This window comes from Diaporthe batatas, assembly GCF_019321695.1.
Source record: "Diaporthe batatas strain CRI 302-4 chromosome Unknown Contig00005, whole genome shotgun sequence".
In the NCBI taxonomy this organism is placed as follows: Eukaryota; Fungi; Ascomycota; class Sordariomycetes; order Diaporthales; family Diaporthaceae; genus Diaporthe; species Diaporthe batatas.
The window spans coordinates 3,018,232-3,034,621 of record NW_025408552.1 but is presented as its reverse complement, the minus strand read 5'-3'; the positions used below and the strand labels follow the sequence as shown (position 1 = coordinate 3,034,621).

The window sequence follows — 16,390 nt, the reverse complement described above, 5'->3', positions numbered from 1 at the left end:
ACGGACACCGTCTCGGTCTCATCTCGCAACGGTCGACGGGTGCTCCCTCTGGTCGCCAAACCCTTGGGACGGACGGACGGACTGACGGACTGGCTTGACTGGCTGACTGCCTGCCTGACTGACTTGGGGGCACGCGCAGCAATAACACCACAGACAAGACGCTACGGGGTGACTACGCTGCTGCACCTTGCCGTTACTGCACTAGCAACCCTGTCAGTCACCGTCGCCCATCGCCCATCGCCGTTGTCTTGTCTGCTTGTTTGGCGCCTTGACCCAGAGTGGCAGCTCTGCGTGTCTGCCCAGTTACGGTCCGCATTCCATCCCACCACCAGCTTCATTGGCTTCGCTCTTCCGTCTCCAGGCCTGCGCTGTTGTCTTGTCGCCTGTCGCCTGTCACCTGCCGCCCGTCTCTGCTACTACGGACACGCCCCCGTGGCGCTCACCCAACCCCTCGCCGCCACCGCGCCTATCACCTGTCGCGCCTGCCCCTCCTCGCCCGAAAGGAGGGCCCATCAAGAGCAAGGAAAGCAAGGGCAAGCGGGCCACTCAGAGCCTCCCGCCCCGGCCCATCTCACACAAGGACACCCCATCGTTGATCTCCCTGATCCCTTGTCCAAAACCTCCGACCCCACCCCAAGTGCTCGCCCGCAACACGCAACACGCAACCTCGAGGCCCCAGTGTGGCCCCCGTCCTCAATTGTCCCACAGGAGGGGCTTCGCATTGCAGAGTCCCAGCAGGAGTGCCTGACTGCCTGACAACCTGACTGCCTGCACCTTGCCAGCCCCAAAGGCCAGCCAGGGCAGGAAACAAGTTGCCACTCTAGATACGGTCGGGCCAAGCCGTACCGAGTACACTACATAGAGCTGCTCGATACTTTTACTGCACGCACGACGAGTGCGGTAGTGGGGGGTTACACATAACAGGCCGGTGTTGTTAATTGCACCCGCGCCAGCAGACCGTTGTCACCTGCGCTGCTGCTACTGCACACCCGCGTACGGAGTAGGGGTACACAGTACATGCCTACCTGGCAGCTGGGTACCTACCTGCGCTCAAGGCCCTTCACCATCCATCAGTCGAGCCCAACCGCAGCAAGCAACCACGCAAGTTTTATCATCTGGACTCGGGCTGTCCTTCAAAAAGGCGGCCGGGCAGGAGAGGTCCACGGCCAAGACAAAGCTCCCGGGAATCCCTAGGCAAAAGGGCGACCTTATTCATTTCCAACTTGCACCATTCCCCATCCGCTCGTTCCATCGCATTGCTCTCAGTGCATTTTCTGGTTCTGGCTTTGGCTTTCGCTGCAGACCTGCCAGGCTCGCGCTCATGCTCAGGCCGGGCCTCGCATCTTGCACAGCGCGCATCCCTCTGCTCATCTCCGTCCGGCGTCTTCATTGGTAGACCGCACAGAGGCTCGGGCCCCTTCCGCCTTCTCATCCCACACGCCCTGCCCTGTCTCGCCCTGTCCGTCCATCTCCCGGCTTTCATACCGTCAGCATTCTTCCGTTTTACCTTTCTTACCCCCCCCTCTTTCCGCCCGGTCTTCGACGTTGCGTTGGATCATGGACGGCTCAAGCCAAAACAACACTAATCTCGCCTCGAGCAACTCCTCGCGACGGAGACTTACAAAGAAACCCCCCAGCTCGCACAGCCAGTACCAGCACCAGTACCAGCACCGCAGCTCCAACAGCATCGATGGTCGGTTTGACTCTCAATCTATCCAGAGCAAACGCAGCTCCACGAGTCTGAGGCGAGCGCCAAGTGCTCCACCCGCAAGGACTCCCACCTCCAACGCGTCAAACAGTTCCTCACCACGGCATCCTCCCACCACTTCCACTTCCGGGGCCACTTATTCCCAGCGCTCTCTCAATCCCTCCCCCGTCGTGCCCAGCAGCGAGTTTGCCGGCCTCTCCTTCTCATCACACCCCCAATCTGCCACTGCCAACCGCGACCCTACCCGCAGGGACCACTATCGTCTGTCCGATCCCCACAACAACAATCTTAATCACGGCACGGCCTCGGCCACGTCCACTCATCATCGCCTCCATTCCAAGGCTTCCGAAGAATTCATCGGCGCCCCATTCGACGGATCTGCGATCCTCAACCGCATCGAAGCCACGAAATCCCCCACCACACACCAGCGACCGTCGATCCCACACGCCGCCTACACCTCACCAGATCCCCGTGTCCCTGGCCCGACTCTCGAACAGTCCGCCAGCTTCTCGGCTGCTCCTGACATCATGGCCGCCGAGAAGTCACAGGGCGCCAAGGTGTCCGAGAATCAATTGAACGGGCCCAAGAGATTCTCGGACGAGGCGAAGGAGCCCAAGATGCCGTCCGTCCTCAGGAAGAAGTCTGGCTTCACCGGCTTCATGACCAGCCTGGTCGGCTCACCCAAGAAGCCCCTCATCTCAGCGCCCGAGAATCCTGTGCATGTCACCCATGTCGGCTATGACAGCTCAACCGGCCAGTTCACGGTTGGTCGCCCCTGCGCCCTCGCCCCCCCCCCCCTTCCCAACCGACTGACCTCGATCTTGCCAATTGGCCCTTTTTGAGAGATCATCTGCTAACCCATGCCTCGCCTCCCCCAGGGACTACCAAAGGAATGGCAACGCCTGATCAACGAGAGCGGCATCCCTGAGAAGGACAGACAGGCGAACCCCCAAATGCTGGTCGACGTGCTCACATTTTACAAGGAGACAACAGAGAAGCCTCACGAGGACCAGAACCTGGAGAAGTTCCATGATGTTCGAGCCCCCGAGATGCGCCAGATGAGCTCTCAGCCTGGGTCGGCCACGTTGCCCCCACCTGGATATACGGGTATGTCACCTATGATTAGCCCGCCTGCTAGCCCGCGGTTTCCTCAGAATATTGAAGGCAGTTTCGAAAATCCCCGGTCCCCTCCTCCGGTCCCGAAAGGTTTTGGTTCCCATCCTCCCAAGGATATCAACCTGATGCCCAACCGGCCAGCTCCCAAGCCCCCGGTCTCCATGTCGCACCGCGCGAACGCCCCGGCCCCCTACCCGACCAAAGATTCCGGCATCGGTATGCCAGCAGCCAGCGACGAAGGCCCATACAACCACCCGAAGGAGCCCCCGACTATGCTACCCGAAGAGCACCGGTCAAGGTCCAGGTCGAACTCCCGTGTCAACGTCCCCACCACCCCTGTCGCCGCGCCCTCCCCTCCTGTCCAGCCCTCCCCGGCCGCATACCAGCAGCAGTTGATGCAGCAGCAGCAAGAACAGGCGATGGCACAGGCGCAAGCAGCAATGACGGGCCAGCCCGGCCGAGCCCCGAGCAAGAGACAGCAGAACCAGCAGCCAACCCCACCTCAGTCGCAACACCAGTTCACACGAGGCCCTGAGCAGAACGGCGCGCAGCGACCGCCGCAGCCGCAAGCTGGCGCAGTGCCCGGCGCCAGGCCCCGCCAGCGACAACAGAGACATAGCAACGGGATCGACGTCATCGCCCAGCTCAAGCGCATCTGTTCGGAAGGTGATCCTCGAGAGATCTACCGAGGATTTTCAAAGATCGGCCAAGGTGCCTCTGGTGGCGTGTTTACTGGACACGAGAGGGGCAGCAACCGGCTGGTTGCCATCAAACAGATGAACCTCGAGCAGCAGCCCAAGAAGGACCTGATCATCAACGAGATCCTGGTCATGAAGGAGAGCTCCCACCCCAACATTGTCAACTTCATTGACAGCTACCTCTGCGGAGGGGAGCTCTGGGTAGTCATGGAGTACATGGAGGGAGGAAGTCTCACTGACGTTGTCACCTTCAACATCATGACCGAGGGACAGATTGCGTCGGTCTGCAGAGAGACTCTGAAGGGCTTGCAACATCTCCATTCCAAGGGTGTCATTCATCGCGATATCAAGTCTGACAACATCCTGCTGTCGATGGAGGGCCATATCAAGCTTAGTAAGTCTATCAGACAGCCTTCTCGTGAGCATACATGCTAACCTGGCCGAACAGCTGATTTTGGGTTCTGCGCTACCATCAATGAGGCCCATAACAAGAGAACGACTATGGTCGGAACACCGTACTGGATGGCTCCCGAGGTTGTCACCCGCAAGGAATACGGAAGGAAGGTTGACATCTGGTCACTCGGTATCATGGCCATCGAAATGATTGAAGGAGAGCCGCCATATCTGACAGAGTCACCTCTGCGGGCTCTCTGGCTCATTGCTACGAACGGTACTCCGACCATCAAGGACGAGAACAGCCTGTCAGCAGTTTTCCGGGACTTCTTGTACTTCGCTCTGAAGGTGGATCCCGAGAAGCGAGCGAGCGCGCATGACCTCCTGAGAGTACGTCTTACCCATAGCATCGCGGCCTCGCCTCATGGCATGATTTGAAATGCTAACGATTATTGCCAGCATGAATTTATGAAAGAATGTGTTGACTTGGGCCAGCTGTCACCCCTCGTGCGCGCAGCACGTGAGGCCAGGGCCCAGGAGAAGGCGCGCAAAGGCGGCCAATGAGCGAACCTAATACCCAAGTCCACATCGACTATTTGTTTCGCACAAGCGATTAGCCTTTGTAAACAAGATCAGCGTCTACATCGCCCACATCGCCAATATCAACACTCCCATATACCGATTCGCCTGCATATATTCGGCCGCAGACTTGCAGCGTTTTCATGGTTCTGCCTGGTCACATTTTCGATTACTGCACATGCGGAAGCCGATTGACACCTCACTCATCTCATTGAGCACCTGGTTCAAGGTCCAAGGCGACTAGCTGAGAGGTTCTGAGAACATGCTCAGGAGGAAGGCACTTGAGAACTGACCACACATCCCTGGAGGTTAGAACAATCCCTGCCTCGGAAGACCCAAGGGGGCGTGTTCAGCAGCGGTCTGGATAGTTGCGACAGAGGCAATTTTGATGACGGAGCCGGCAGCTTACCTCAACCTCGTCCTTTCGGCAAACTTCAGTGCCGGATGGTATCAATTTCTGCTCTTTCTGTGTCGTCCGGGAGAGCGAGAGAGTGTATTGACTCTGAAAGGAGAGAGAGAGAGAGAGAGAGAGCAGCCGTGGCCGGTTTGGCCATTACGATATGGATGCATGAATGGAAGGGGATATGTACAACCATGTTTTTTCTACTTTGCTCAGCTGCAAAGAACCCAGCAATGCTGGATGAGAGACGACGATCAGGGCTGGCAGTCGTCTGCTTCGTGGGTCGAAACGGCCATTTGTATGGAAAATCATGTATTGATCATATGGAATATCAGGGCGATGGGCAGGCCTGAAGGAAGACTACCCGTGTTCGGGATATGGGTGCGGTGTGAATGGGTTCAGCAAGCGGCTTGCACCCTAGGCTTCTCAACTTCAAGCTCTCAATTCATTTGGCCGAGACACCATTGCGGGAGTCACCAGGGGCGTTGATAGGAATGAAAGGACCGGCCTGGCAAGACGGTCATTGGTCCTCAATGGGAGAGAGAGTCGAAGCACCCACAGTGGGTCACAGGTGCTTTGCCACACTTCAGGCTATGTTAGTGGTTGTTCCGGTAGTAGAGGACACGTGGAAATTCGAAACCGGTCTCTTGTAAAAAGTCGAGGACTCAGTGAATTGGTGGTGTTGATTCCGTGCCTTATGTCTTACTACCTAGTTGTGACGGCCAAGGACCATTTGTAGTAACACCGAGGCACGAAGCACTTGAGTGGTTGGGACAATTCCACGTTTCCTATGATTGTTTTGTTGACGACAACAATAAGCCTGTCATGATTCTGTGGAGAGACAATGAAGGGGCCCCATCCGCCCTTAAGTTCCAACCTTGCACATCTCACACCGGCGAGTGGCTGATTTTTCATTGATTCCATTCAACAATGCAGGTAAGTTGACCGATCTTGAGCGGCCACCGGGACAGGGGCCCGCCCGTAAATGCGACGGGAGAATATGAAGTAAAGTTCATCGTCGTACTTGATCTAAGACATCACTAGTGGTCTCATATGCGCATCAAGGTGTGGCGAACAAGGCCAGTCAAGTGTGACTGAATTGAGCTGCTAATGTTGACTGGTGAAGCGCAATTTTGTGGCTATAGAACAAACATAATCCCTTCTCACTTTTCCGCCGTCCTTTTCTTCCTCAAAATTCTAGATGATGCGGATGAACCGACATGTGGTTCTTCCCGCGTTTTCAATGATACCCTCTCCTCGCACCGAGACAAAGCTCCTGTGCTGTACTGGCGGGATCACAACCATCGTGAGATTCAAGAGGACCGCTAGGTCTCGCACTGTGAACGGTCTCACCCGAGGTTGATGGAACGTGGGAAGTATTTCACGTCGTCGACATGTGCCTTAGCTGCCCGGGCTTGATACCTTCCAGTCTGGCTCCGATTGCGATTTAGCTCGCATGGCTCGCAGCAGTCTCGTCGCGGTATCTGGCGGCATTGCCAGGCAGCATGGGGTAAACGCGAGCGAACTGTCGGCCGACGTCGCCGCGACGCTGAGAGCTGACCAGCCACCTCAGCTGGCAGCGCGACGGCACGTCGGCCAGGCGCGGGTGGTACTCCAGCTCGACGCAGTGCCTGAACCACAGCTCCCTGCCGCGGCGGGCGTCGAGCCAGTAGGCGCGCAGCACCTCTATGAAGCTGAGGAGGAGGAAGTTGTACCCCGCGACGTTGTAGTCTTCGAAGAACTGGTTCTCTGGCGAGATGACGCCGAGGACGAACTCGCTGAGGCGGAGGACGCGGAGGGAGGCGGGCAGGAGCCGTGCGAGCTCGGCCTCGGGGTCTGTGAGGATGGATTCCAGCTGGTCCTGGAAGGTGACGGCCTGTTGGAAGAGGACCTGCATCGACACGGTAAGGTGCGTCAGGCACGTGAGCATCGGCAGCGTGGTAAGCGTCCCCGTCGGGCCCAGCTGGACCAGCGGCGTGCTTGTGGTCTCCCAGTCGAGGCTGAGCGACCTGATACGCCGCCCGGTGGTGGCTAGAAAGCGGTTGAGATCCCAGCCAGGCAGCTGCCGCGAGTGCGGGAAAAACCCCCATTTCTGGCGCTGAGGTCCGTACTCGAGGGTGTGGAGGTGCTCTGCGGCGAATATATCCTGTCCCAGGCTCAAGAGCTCCCACCTAGCTGCTCTCAGGCTGTCTCGCCAGCATGTAGTCAGCGATGTGACATACTTTTCCATCACGGGAGGTCCAGACCCGTTCGCAGCCTCCACGGTGACGAGGCTGGCAGTCCACTTGCCCTCGGGGTGGACGAGCTCCACCTGCTTCAGGGCTGGATATCGACCAAGGTTCGATTTGTTCAGCCATATCACCGCCGGCTCGTTCCTGGCATTATAGCTTGATAGGTAGAGCCGAAGTGGCTGTACCGTGCTGATTCTCAATTTGGAGAGGTGTTCTAACGGCAGCATACTGACTGGAAAGATTCTGGTCCATGGGTGGACGCTGCTGATGGACAGGGCTCTGATAGCCGGTATGTGTTTCAGGACACTATCGAGGACGTGACCGTTGGCAACAGATTTGTTGTTTGGGTTGGATGTCTGCAAAGCCCTGCCGATAGGTCGAGAAGGCCCTGTCTGCTGGCTTCCCGACCCCAAAGGTTCGGCATTGAGTGGTGCTGGGTCGCTCCTAAGTATTTGGGGGTGGCGAGATATGGTTACCAGGAAATCACATGAGAGTTGCTTGACGAGCTCCGAAAGGCTTGGCTGGACACACAGGGAGCTGAGGAAGCGCGTAAATGACCTGGACGATGGGATGTGGGCACATCTGTAGAGGATGCTCGTGGCGGCTTCGTTGAGCCTGCGGCATGTCTGTGTGAGAGCGACCAAGGTCTTCTGCCTGATCTTGCTCTCCCCGTCGAGCGTGTACACGTCCCAGTCGGCCAGGTCATCGGTCAGGACCCATGGCTCTGCGAAGTGCTGGAAGATATTGAGGAGGATCTCTTGCGGCAGGTCATCGAGTTGTCGTGGGGAGAGAACCTGAAGCTTGGAGAAGCCGTCAAGCAGGCTGTCAGGGATGATCTGGCGTCGTTTGGTTTCGCGGTAGTCTGTCCAGGCAGGCCCCTCGCCGCCCAACTTGCGTTTCGCAGAGCTGATCCATACTGTGGGGGCCGATTCGACTGGGAGAGTTCCCATCGCTAACGACGAAACGGAGAAGTGTCTTGGAGGGAGGATTCGAGGGTTGTGGATCTGGCTGACTTGGAATGGAAGAAAGGGAAGGAAGAGAAGAAAGAAAAGTTGTGGTTGTGGACCTCCAGAATGGACTTGGGACTGTATCACCGAGGCCGGATCAATGAAGGAATTCACTCTGGGCTCTAGAACCTCAGGCAGTGACTGGCCCTTGCCCTGTGGCCAACCTCCCAGAATGTCACTTGTGCAGGCTTGCGGCAAACTGAATGCTGCTGGATCCCGAGTTCGTGGCTTGTTTTTCAATACAAGGTCTCAACAGGCTCTGGAATACAGAAGGATGAGAGTCTATCAACTTCTCGGTGCCAAGGACGGCCATGTTTTTGCAGAGCAGATCCGGGTGTTTTACATACCGGTTGGTCTTGAGCGGTTACCACTGTATGAAGGTGCCACATACGTTTTATATGGAAACGAAATCACACTTGGTTGGCTTCAACCTTGAACTTGATATCCAACAAATAGGGCCGGTTCCTTTCAAGCTGGAGCTTGCTAGGTTGTCAAGAGTTCTGATATGAATGGGCACAACCCATCACTGGAACTTACAATGTGTGATCCATTTTGTGGATTTTGGTATGCAAAAAACAAGTTCACAAGAGTCCAGAACGCTACTGTCTGATTCAAAGCAACGGGACCATTCGGTGTTCTTCCACAAGACTGGTCTTGTGATCTTGGTTCACCTGCTTCAGAGCTGTTTGTTAAATGATTTCATGCAGAGTCTGGCTGTCACGTCCAGTGAGAATAGAATCCCTTTTCACAGCTGAAGTTAAGGTTCTGAAATCAATACACTGGTTCTATCAGAATGTCATGACTTGTGGACGCTCTAAGGCTCTGAAAATTGTTTTGTCAGGGGTGGACCTATCCGGCATTGGGTCCAACTTCTTCACTATTCTCGCAGGATTCCCAATGGCAACTGAGATCTCCGGCATGTCCTTGGTGACCAAATGGATTGTCGACTGACCCGCACATTCCATGCCGTCCTGCCGAGACTCAACGTTTGAGGCGTGTGTGGTCGCAAAAATGGAGACAAACGGCCTGAACCTGACGTTTGTCAGTGCGGTAGTCGGGAAAGTGGTGATTGGCAAGATTCGGGCTCATATATCTCAAAGATGCCAAGGTGGGTGCACACAAGAGGTCAGATTGTTCCGGAGATGATAAACGCGAAGCTTGATATCGCACCCTGAAGAGATGCCTCCGGCTCACTTAGGACACATTCTTATACGAGTACAGATTATTAGATTATGATAATGTTCTTACCAATGCGAAATTTGAAATGTCATGGCACTTGTAAAATGTGTTTGTAAAAAAGCGTGCGGTTAAAAGCTTGAAATTCAAGGACCCTGGTCATAGAATCCCAGTGATCAAGGGCTGTCTCCATCATGGAACAAATCCTTGGTCGGTCAATTCTATGCTCTACAAGAATCCAACAGGCGAGAAACCTGCCGGATTGGAACGCTCACGCTCGTCAGCATTCCCTGAAGAAACGAAAGGCATCTCGAGGACACAGCTGATGCACCTTCAGCAAGCGGCAATGGGCTGAGGCTGGGCAACGGTCATCCGGATGGGGATGTCGTTGACAACATACAGCTCATCCGCAGGCTCAACAGACGGCTCATCGCTCGCTTCCTCAGCAGTCTCTTCCACCTGGGTCTCCTCGTCGTCGCCAGAGCTCTCGGAATCCTCAGCCTTGACCTCGCCCTCCTTCGGAGAGGTACCCCTACCCCAGCTCAGGAGCCTAGCAAAGTAGCCAGCACTCTCGGGATTCTCGGCGGCAGCGGCAGCGGCGGCAGCAGCCTTCTCCTTCTTCTCAGCGGCGGCGGCCGCCCGGACCTCCTTTTTGGCGTCGTTGGCCTCCTTGCGCGCCTCCTTCTTGGCAACCTTCTTGGTTTCGCGCTTCTCCTGCCGGACCTCCTTCTTCTCTACCCGCTCGGCCTTGCGGGCCTCCTTCTTGCCGGTCTTATCGGCCGGGTTGCGGCGGGCAGCACGCTTGGCCCTGGCCGGGGTTGTCTCTGCCTCGGCGTTGGAAGCCTCCTCGGGGACTTCCTCGGCAGCAGCAGCATCAGTGGCCTCAGAATCGGGCTCCGCGGTGGCCTCTTGGGTTGTCTCGGGCTCTGCTGGGGTGGGAACCGGCGTGGTGGTAAGCCTGAGGCCGGCCTCCTTGCCGGGTGCACTGTCGTTTTCTTTGGTAGTTGCACCGCCGCGCTGGCGAAGGACAACGTTGGCGACGCGGACCATCTTGACTTCGGGGTTGTCTGCCGAGGAGAAGAGAAAGTATTGGAAGGGAGCCAGCGTGCAGGGTTCGAAGTCGTGATGGCAGTTTGGCGCTGATAAACGCTTGTGAGTGTCTCTGCTGTTGGAATAAATGAATACGAAAACAGTCAAGATGCTCCATCTCAAATTCTCTATTTAAGTCTTCAAGTGGCAAAATTCGCTGGTGATGCTGACTGTCTGTTCGTGTAAGTCGGCTTCGTGACGGCTGTCAGCGTCAGCCACTCCCGAGCCGAGCGTGTACGATCATGACACCGACCGGCAATAGCACCACAGGGATATTTTTTTTCCTTCCCCAAAATAGATTAATGGGCTATTGCACACGCAGGGTATTCATAGGCATCTGTGGCAGTTGATAATTGAAGTACTCGACTGGGACTCAAGTGCTGATAGCCTGCCTGTCATGCCTACCATCCCGTCCACACAAGGCCTGGGCATAATATAAATTCGCTGACTTGATTTCATCTAAGATAGTAGATGATGCTTCTCTCTGAATGTACCGTCGGCTGTGGGGGGGAGACGGCATGGACATGCGACTTCCAAGGTTTACAGCCTACGCGAACATTCTGTCATCCTTGAGAAACTCTTTCCAATCCATTCCAAATAATGTAAACATTTCCTGTAGATGCACTCGTTATTCAGTGCAATTCACAGCAGATTATATTCTTCAATCACCTGCTTATCTACGTGTCACCTGAAAATCGTCTTGTCATGCGGGATACTCCCCGATGCATGACATTGTGAAAGGTCACAAGCCTCTTTTGGCTAGTTTAATAGCCGAACGCGCCTCTTAAGCATCAAATATGTATTGTGCCTTAAACTCCATCCTCAGCACAGTTTGTCCCAGCGAAGAGTACATTTACCCGGGGATAAACAGCGCAGGCTGTGCACTAAGTTTCCCTTTTAAGTCTTCCATTGTTGATCGTGAGAGGCGTTAAATCCCAACTCCTAAAGCCGTCAGGTTCCACGCCACCGCCAAATGCCACGTTTTTTCCCGTCCAAAACACCACAAAATCACATAGCCTAAAACACGCCCAGGCCGATGCCTCTCAAGGGGAACCATCCCCGGAATCAAGTAGCCTTACTATGACATAACTGGTGCCTGCAGCCAGGGCACCTATCAGCAGCGTGTGCAGGGCACCCCAGATACCGGCCCTCTTGTTGTGGATGGTGACCCAGGTCTTGACGTAGCCAAAGACCAGCAGGATGACGACTGTGATGGCGATGCTGATCAACAGGGCCACGCGGGCCGAGTCCATGATGAAGTAGGGGATCATGGGGATCAGGCCGCCGACAAAGTAGCTGAGGCCCATGGTGACGGCGGAAACCCAGGCGGCGCTGGTGTCTGGCTCGGGCAGCTGCAGCTCAAAGTCCATCATGAACCTGAGCCAGCGCTCCTCTCGCTTGGGGTCGCCGGTGACGCACAGCTCGTCGACGACGGCGCGGGCGGCGTCGCGCGAGATGCCGTACTTGTCAAAGACCTCGTAGATCTCCTCCCGCTCGCGGTCCGGGCAGTGGTCGACCTCCCAGCGCTCGCGCTCATACTCGGCCTCCCAGTGCTGGCGCTCGGTGGCGGCGGCGAGGTAGGCGCCCAGGCCCATGCTGATCATGCCCGAGAAGAGCTCGGCCAGGCCGCCGATGACGACGAGCTTGGTGCTCCCCAGGGAGGAGAGGCCGGCGGTCAGGGCAAAGGGCACGGTGAGGCCGTCTGCGAAGCCGACTGAATAGGTTTTTGTTAGTGAGTGAGTGTATTGACGACGGCTGGTGAAGGATGGATGAAAATCAAGGTGCGACTTACTTGTGATATCGCGGATCATGTCGCCATTGCTGCTGTGCTCCTCCTCATGGTGATGAGGGTCGTGTTGGTGAGAGAGATGCCTCTGCGAGGGCCGTCTCAGGGCATCTGGCCGGAGCAGTGGTGAACTGAGTGGGGGCCGTTCGACGGGCGGCTCGGCTCCGTGCCGGGGGTGGTGATGACGACCGTTGGCGGCGCGGTTGCCGAGCAGTGGGGCTGCTTCCGAGGGATGAGCCATGATTGTGGTTGACGTGCCTGATTTTGGATAAGTATCCGTAAGAAGCCCTGTAAGCCTGTTTTCCTCCACGGCGCCGTCGTCAGAGGATGACTTCTTTCGGCTTCCGAGGAGCGAATCAGGGAATAAAATAGGTTGTGTTGTAGTTATTCACAGGGGATGACTTTTGGTCGGATGTGGAGTCGAAATGGGGAGTCGTGACGGAGATGGCAACCACCAGGTCAAGCAAGGCTGTCAAACTGCAACAGAAAATTGAAGAAAAAAAGAAGAAAGCCAGGTTAAAATACCCAAGTACTTCTGTTCTATTCCAAAGGACCCTTCTCTTTTTTCCCCCTAAGAGGACCTCCTTCCCTGGCAAAAGGACTGATGGTGTGGGGCAGGGGTGGTCATCAAGTTCCTTGAAGCTCTGATTGGCCCTTGGTACCTTGGGGTTGCTTTGTTGGACTAACAGTGGCACAAGGGACAAGACATGCTCGAGCTTGTTCTGCCTGTCCTGGCACCACAACCAGACCAAGGCCCGGGAGGCCCATGCATTCTCGACATACATAGGGACACTGCCTGCCATCGTATGACTTCACACTTTATGCAGTCTGGCCACACCCCTTACAAAATATACTGATCCCCCCCCAGAGGCCCGGTATTTTCCTCGGGGACTTCGGTGGCCGTGTCAGCAATGGTCAGCAAACGCCACTCCCTCTCCACACCAAGTCCCCCTTCTACCTCGGAGCAGCCCAGTCCATCTTTGACTCGGCAGCATCCATCACTGTCTTGACCTTGTCATGTCGCGGTATGAGCCTGATGTGAAACGGTGCCGGCGACCTGCCCCTGAGCCCATCGTATCCCCGGACATCTATCGGGTGTCCTGGCACCTCCTCCAGCGTGAAGGCCCAGATGAGGCGGGAGATGGCCAGCCAGATCTCACGCTCTGCGACTGCCATGGCCGGGCAGATGCGTCTCCCCGCACCAAACATCCAGTGATCGCGCCGGTATGGGTCTGTGAGCTTGGATGACTGCGCAGACGTGAGCGAGTCTCCAAGGTAACGGTCGGGCTGCAGTAGTTGCGCTGGTTTCAGTATATCATGCCCGTGCATCTATCTGCTTTGTGGGACATGCCCTCTTGGCTGTGACAACTCACGTTGAAATCCATCGGGTTCTTGTGCCTAGCTGGGTCGTGGTGCATCGTCCACGTGTTCAACACCACCACCGTACCCTTGGGGATGAAGTTGCCGTTGTACGTGAAATCCTCCGACGCAGCATGCGGAGTCCCTAGCCAAAAAGGGTTGTGGCACCTCTCGACTTCCTTGACGATAGCGCGCACATACGGGAGGTCTGCCTCGTCTTCCACGGTTGGTAGTCGGTCGCGGCCTACAACCCGGTCGAGCTCTTGCTGCGCCCTTCTCTGAATTTCTGGGTAAGCTGCAACGAGGGCAGAGAACCATTGCACGATGGAAGCAGTCTGCAAGCTCTCCGATCAGCAACCTCTCCGCTGCGCGCAAGGGGATTACACTCGATTTGACCAACCGTCTCAACGCCCCTGACCATGAAGGCCGACGCCATCATGGCTATGTCGAGATCATCAAGCTTCTCTGTCTCGCGGATCCGGAGCATGGTCTTGGTTAGGCATTCAGGGACGTCCTCGCCGCGCCGCATTTTGATGTCAATGTCGTTGATCAAGCCACCGTAAGTTTCCACCAGATCTCGGTGCAATCTGCGGCCGCGAGTCCGTATGGGAGACGGGAAGTATTGGAGAATGGGGATGTAGTCAACGAGGTTGGACATTGGCCCGGTGCAATTGCTTCGGTTCGCTTCTATATCAGCATCTGACTTCAAACTTGCCGCGGCGGGCTGGCGCAGGTAGGGACTGACATGAAAGTCCGGCCGATTCCGAGAACGAGTTCGACCATCGGATGCTTGACAGAGTCTGTTCTCGCCCCAAATACGATGGTCAACATGTTATTCAAGGAGCATCGTGCTGCATAAGGTTGCGGGTTGACGTGGTTCCTCCCGCCATCGCCAGCCTCGTAGAGAGCAAGGAGCATGTCCGTGGCTTCGCGGTCGAGAACAGATGCGTACTTTTCGACGGCCTTGTGGCTCAGCCAGCTGGTAGCTATGCGCCTGTGTTTTCGCCATATGCCGTTGTATGGCGTGGCAGTGATCCCACGCCCTGCGAAGACGGTCTGGCTCTTGATAAACATGTCTTTCCGGGAGGAGAACACCGCGGCGTTCGTCACCATGAGATCCTTGGCAACCTGCGGGCTCGACACAATGACGAAGAGCTGATTTCCAAGCCAGACGGAATACAGCCCTCCATATTTCTTAGCCCACTTGTCGAGGGTAAGCTCCGGGTATTGGGTCAGAAAAGGGAAAGATCCTGATGATTCAGTTTTTACCATCTCACTTGTCAACCCTATCACAATTGCAAGGATGAGGACTTACCAAGAATTGGAAGAGGCTTGGGACCGTCAGGAATTCCATTTCCGTACTTATCATACAGTTCTTTGAAAGAACTTTGATGTTGAAAGTGGGCCAACACGAATCCACTCAAGAACGCGGCCATGCATAACCAGCTAAACGGCCCTGACACGAAATTGAATCCATTGCCCAAGTTGGACCAGTCCAGAGCCTGCGGTGGCGACAGTGAAGCACTGGTGATGTTTATCGAGTCAAAGCTCATTCTTGCTTGGGGTGATGGATGGAGATGACCTGAGACAAAGCATATGACACCCAAGTTGTGTGAGTTCTATGGAAAAGACGTGTTTGATATAGGGAGAGTTTTGGCCCATGCTTGAACGAGCATCGCAAATCCAAAGGTTCCAGTGCCTCAACGATACGATACACAATAGACCATGCAGCTTCGCACCAAAAGTCACCACCTTCCTCTCCGGCAATGTGCAAGCATCTCTTGGCCTGGCGCGATCAGCGTCACGACACCAGCGAGTCTTTCATTGCCCCCAACTCTGGTATGTCGGAACCACAACGGTTAGAAAGACACAGATGCGATGGATGATCAGTTTTTCCCGAAATGGCCCATCGCATCAGCAGCTGACCAAGAGATGTCTGCTTTTTCTTTTATAGTGGCGGAGTCGTTCGTTATGCTTGCTAAGTCGCACAACACAATATCATGCGATGCATTGTCTATCCCCTGCAAGGAAGTGAAGTATACTTTGGAGAAATTGGAAGATGACAACACTAGTACACAGCAAAGACCATAAGCTGACTTGAGCATACACTACACATTATGTCACCCTTCTTGTCCGTATACGTGCCCACCGGTCAATGGTCAACATGCGCATGCCCCGCGCGTGGCGTCGATGCTTACTTGAAGGGTGGTGCGATTACGCGGCGTGCTTGCATGGCACAGATTGGAGAGAAGTATCGTGTTCGTACTTCGCATATGCAGGTAGCTCAAACTGCATATTTCACGCAGTATCTGGGTCATCTTGCATTGTGTCACTCAGACGATTACAATGATTTGTCGATTTCGTTCCCAGCCCCCCTACAAATTCGAATGCCACAGAACTTGTGTGGCTCCGGCTATCCGGGAACGCAATAGTCAATGGCCCTGACTCCCAGCAGCATGAAGGTCCTGCAGATTCAGGGGACGACAGGCCATGCAATGTACTTGAGTTATGAGGCTTGTCGCCGATTGGTGCCCTGCGTGACGCTACCAAGTACAACGCATTAGGATTACTCTGACGGGGGTTGCGGAAGCCAGAAAGAAAAAGAAAAGAAGAAATCGACCTCTACAGACGGAAACCCATCACTGTTGGTGATTTCAAACGGAACTGGCGCCTACTGCCATGGGAAAATTCATGTGAATCCGCCGCAAAGCTTGCTTGTATTGAAAACTCCAAGGGAAGTTTTCTGGTGAATCACACCCGGTCTTTTAGAACAGGCCCGACTCATGGTGTGATGCTGCATGGGATAGCCGAGACGGGTCAGACATGGTTTATTAGTGAGCGTTGACTT

General features: G+C 55.4%; 5 protein-coding genes across 5 annotated transcripts; 1 reads left to right on the top strand and 4 right to left on the bottom strand.

The window, feature by feature from the left end:
- The first annotated feature begins 1,105 nt into the window (after nucleotides 1–1,105).
- On the top strand, nucleotides 1,106–5,550 carry KVR01_005716 (uncharacterized protein). Its single transcript, XM_044782462.1, has 4 exons — nucleotides 1,106–2,472; nucleotides 2,587–3,916; nucleotides 3,971–4,305; nucleotides 4,375–5,550. Exons 1-4 carry the CDS (start codon nucleotides 1,558–1,560, stop codon nucleotides 4,477–4,479), a joined length of 2,685 nt encoding a protein of 894 aa, XP_044646161.1. The 5' UTR covers nucleotides 1,106–1,557; the 3' UTR covers nucleotides 4,480–5,550.
- A 791-nt stretch (nucleotides 5,551–6,341) lies between these two features.
- On the bottom strand, nucleotides 6,342–8,075 carry KVR01_005251 (uncharacterized protein; the record flags this gene model as incomplete). Its single annotated transcript, XM_044783350.1, has 1 exon — nucleotides 6,342–8,075. The coding sequence occupies one exon, from the start codon at nucleotides 8,073–8,075 to the stop codon at nucleotides 6,342–6,344; it is 1,734 nt and encodes a 577-aa protein (XP_044645696.1).
- A 1,566-nt stretch (nucleotides 8,076–9,641) lies between these two features.
- Nucleotides 9,642–10,358, bottom strand: KVR01_005524 (uncharacterized protein; the record flags this gene model as incomplete). Its single annotated transcript, XM_044788459.1, has 1 exon — nucleotides 9,642–10,358. One exon carries the CDS (start codon nucleotides 10,356–10,358, stop codon nucleotides 9,642–9,644), a length of 717 nt encoding a protein of 238 aa, XP_044645969.1.
- Nucleotides 10,359–11,179: 821 nt separating this feature from the next.
- Nucleotides 11,180–12,719, bottom strand: KVR01_005703 (uncharacterized protein). The gene is made up of 2 exons (XM_044781477.1): nucleotides 12,190–12,719; nucleotides 11,180–12,111 (listed from the first exon to the last, which is right to left on the bottom strand). Exons 1-2 carry the CDS (start codon nucleotides 12,422–12,424, stop codon nucleotides 11,441–11,443), a joined length of 906 nt encoding a protein of 301 aa, XP_044646148.1. The 5' UTR covers nucleotides 12,425–12,719; the 3' UTR covers nucleotides 11,180–11,440.
- A 219-nt stretch (nucleotides 12,720–12,938) lies between these two features.
- Nucleotides 12,939–15,546, bottom strand: KVR01_005241 (uncharacterized protein). The gene is made up of 5 exons (XM_044782564.1): nucleotides 14,858–15,546; nucleotides 14,288–14,792; nucleotides 13,943–14,216; nucleotides 13,557–13,877; nucleotides 12,939–13,470 (listed from the first exon to the last, which is right to left on the bottom strand). The coding sequence occupies exons 1-5, from the start codon at nucleotides 15,093–15,095 to the stop codon at nucleotides 13,138–13,140; spliced, it is 1,671 nt and encodes a 556-aa protein (XP_044645686.1). The 5' UTR covers nucleotides 15,096–15,546; the 3' UTR covers nucleotides 12,939–13,137.
- Nucleotides 15,547–16,390: the final 844 nt, after the last annotated feature.

What these genes read in the sequence shown, in the direction of transcription:
- KVR01_005716 (XM_044782462.1), top strand. Translation starts at nt 1,558, where the DNA reads ATGGACGGCTCAAGCCAAAACAACACTAATCTCGCCTCGAGCAACTCC. An exon ending in GGAGGGCCATATCAAGCTTA is followed by an intron (nt 3,917 to 3,970) that starts GTAAGTCTATCA and finishes CTGGCCGAACAG; the next exon opens with CTGATTTTGGGTTCTGCGCT. An exon ending in GCGCGCATGACCTCCTGAGA is followed by an intron (nt 4,306 to 4,374) that starts GTACGTCTTACC and finishes GATTATTGCCAG; the next exon opens with CATGAATTTATGAAAGAATG.
- KVR01_005703 (XM_044781477.1), bottom strand. Translation starts at nt 12,424, where the DNA reads ATGGCTCATCCCTCGGAAGCAGCCCCACTGCTCGGCAACCGCGCCGCC. An exon ending in CATGATCCGCGATATCACAA is followed by an intron (nt 12,112 to 12,189) that starts GTAAGTCGCACC and finishes AAACCTATTCAG; the next exon opens with TCGGCTTCGCAGACGGCCTC.
- KVR01_005241 (XM_044782564.1), bottom strand. Translation starts at nt 15,095, where the DNA reads ATGAGCTTTGACTCGATAAACATCACCAGTGCTTCACTGTCGCCACCG. An exon ending in CAAGCCTCTTCCAATTCTTG is followed by an intron (nt 14,793 to 14,857) that starts GTAAGTCCTCAT and finishes CTGAATCATCAG; the next exon opens with GATCTTTCCCTTTTCTGACC. An exon ending in TGGTCAGGGGCGTTGAGACG is followed by an intron (nt 13,878 to 13,942) that starts GTTGGTCAAATC and finishes GAGAGCTTGCAG; the next exon opens with ACTGCTTCCATCGTGCAATG.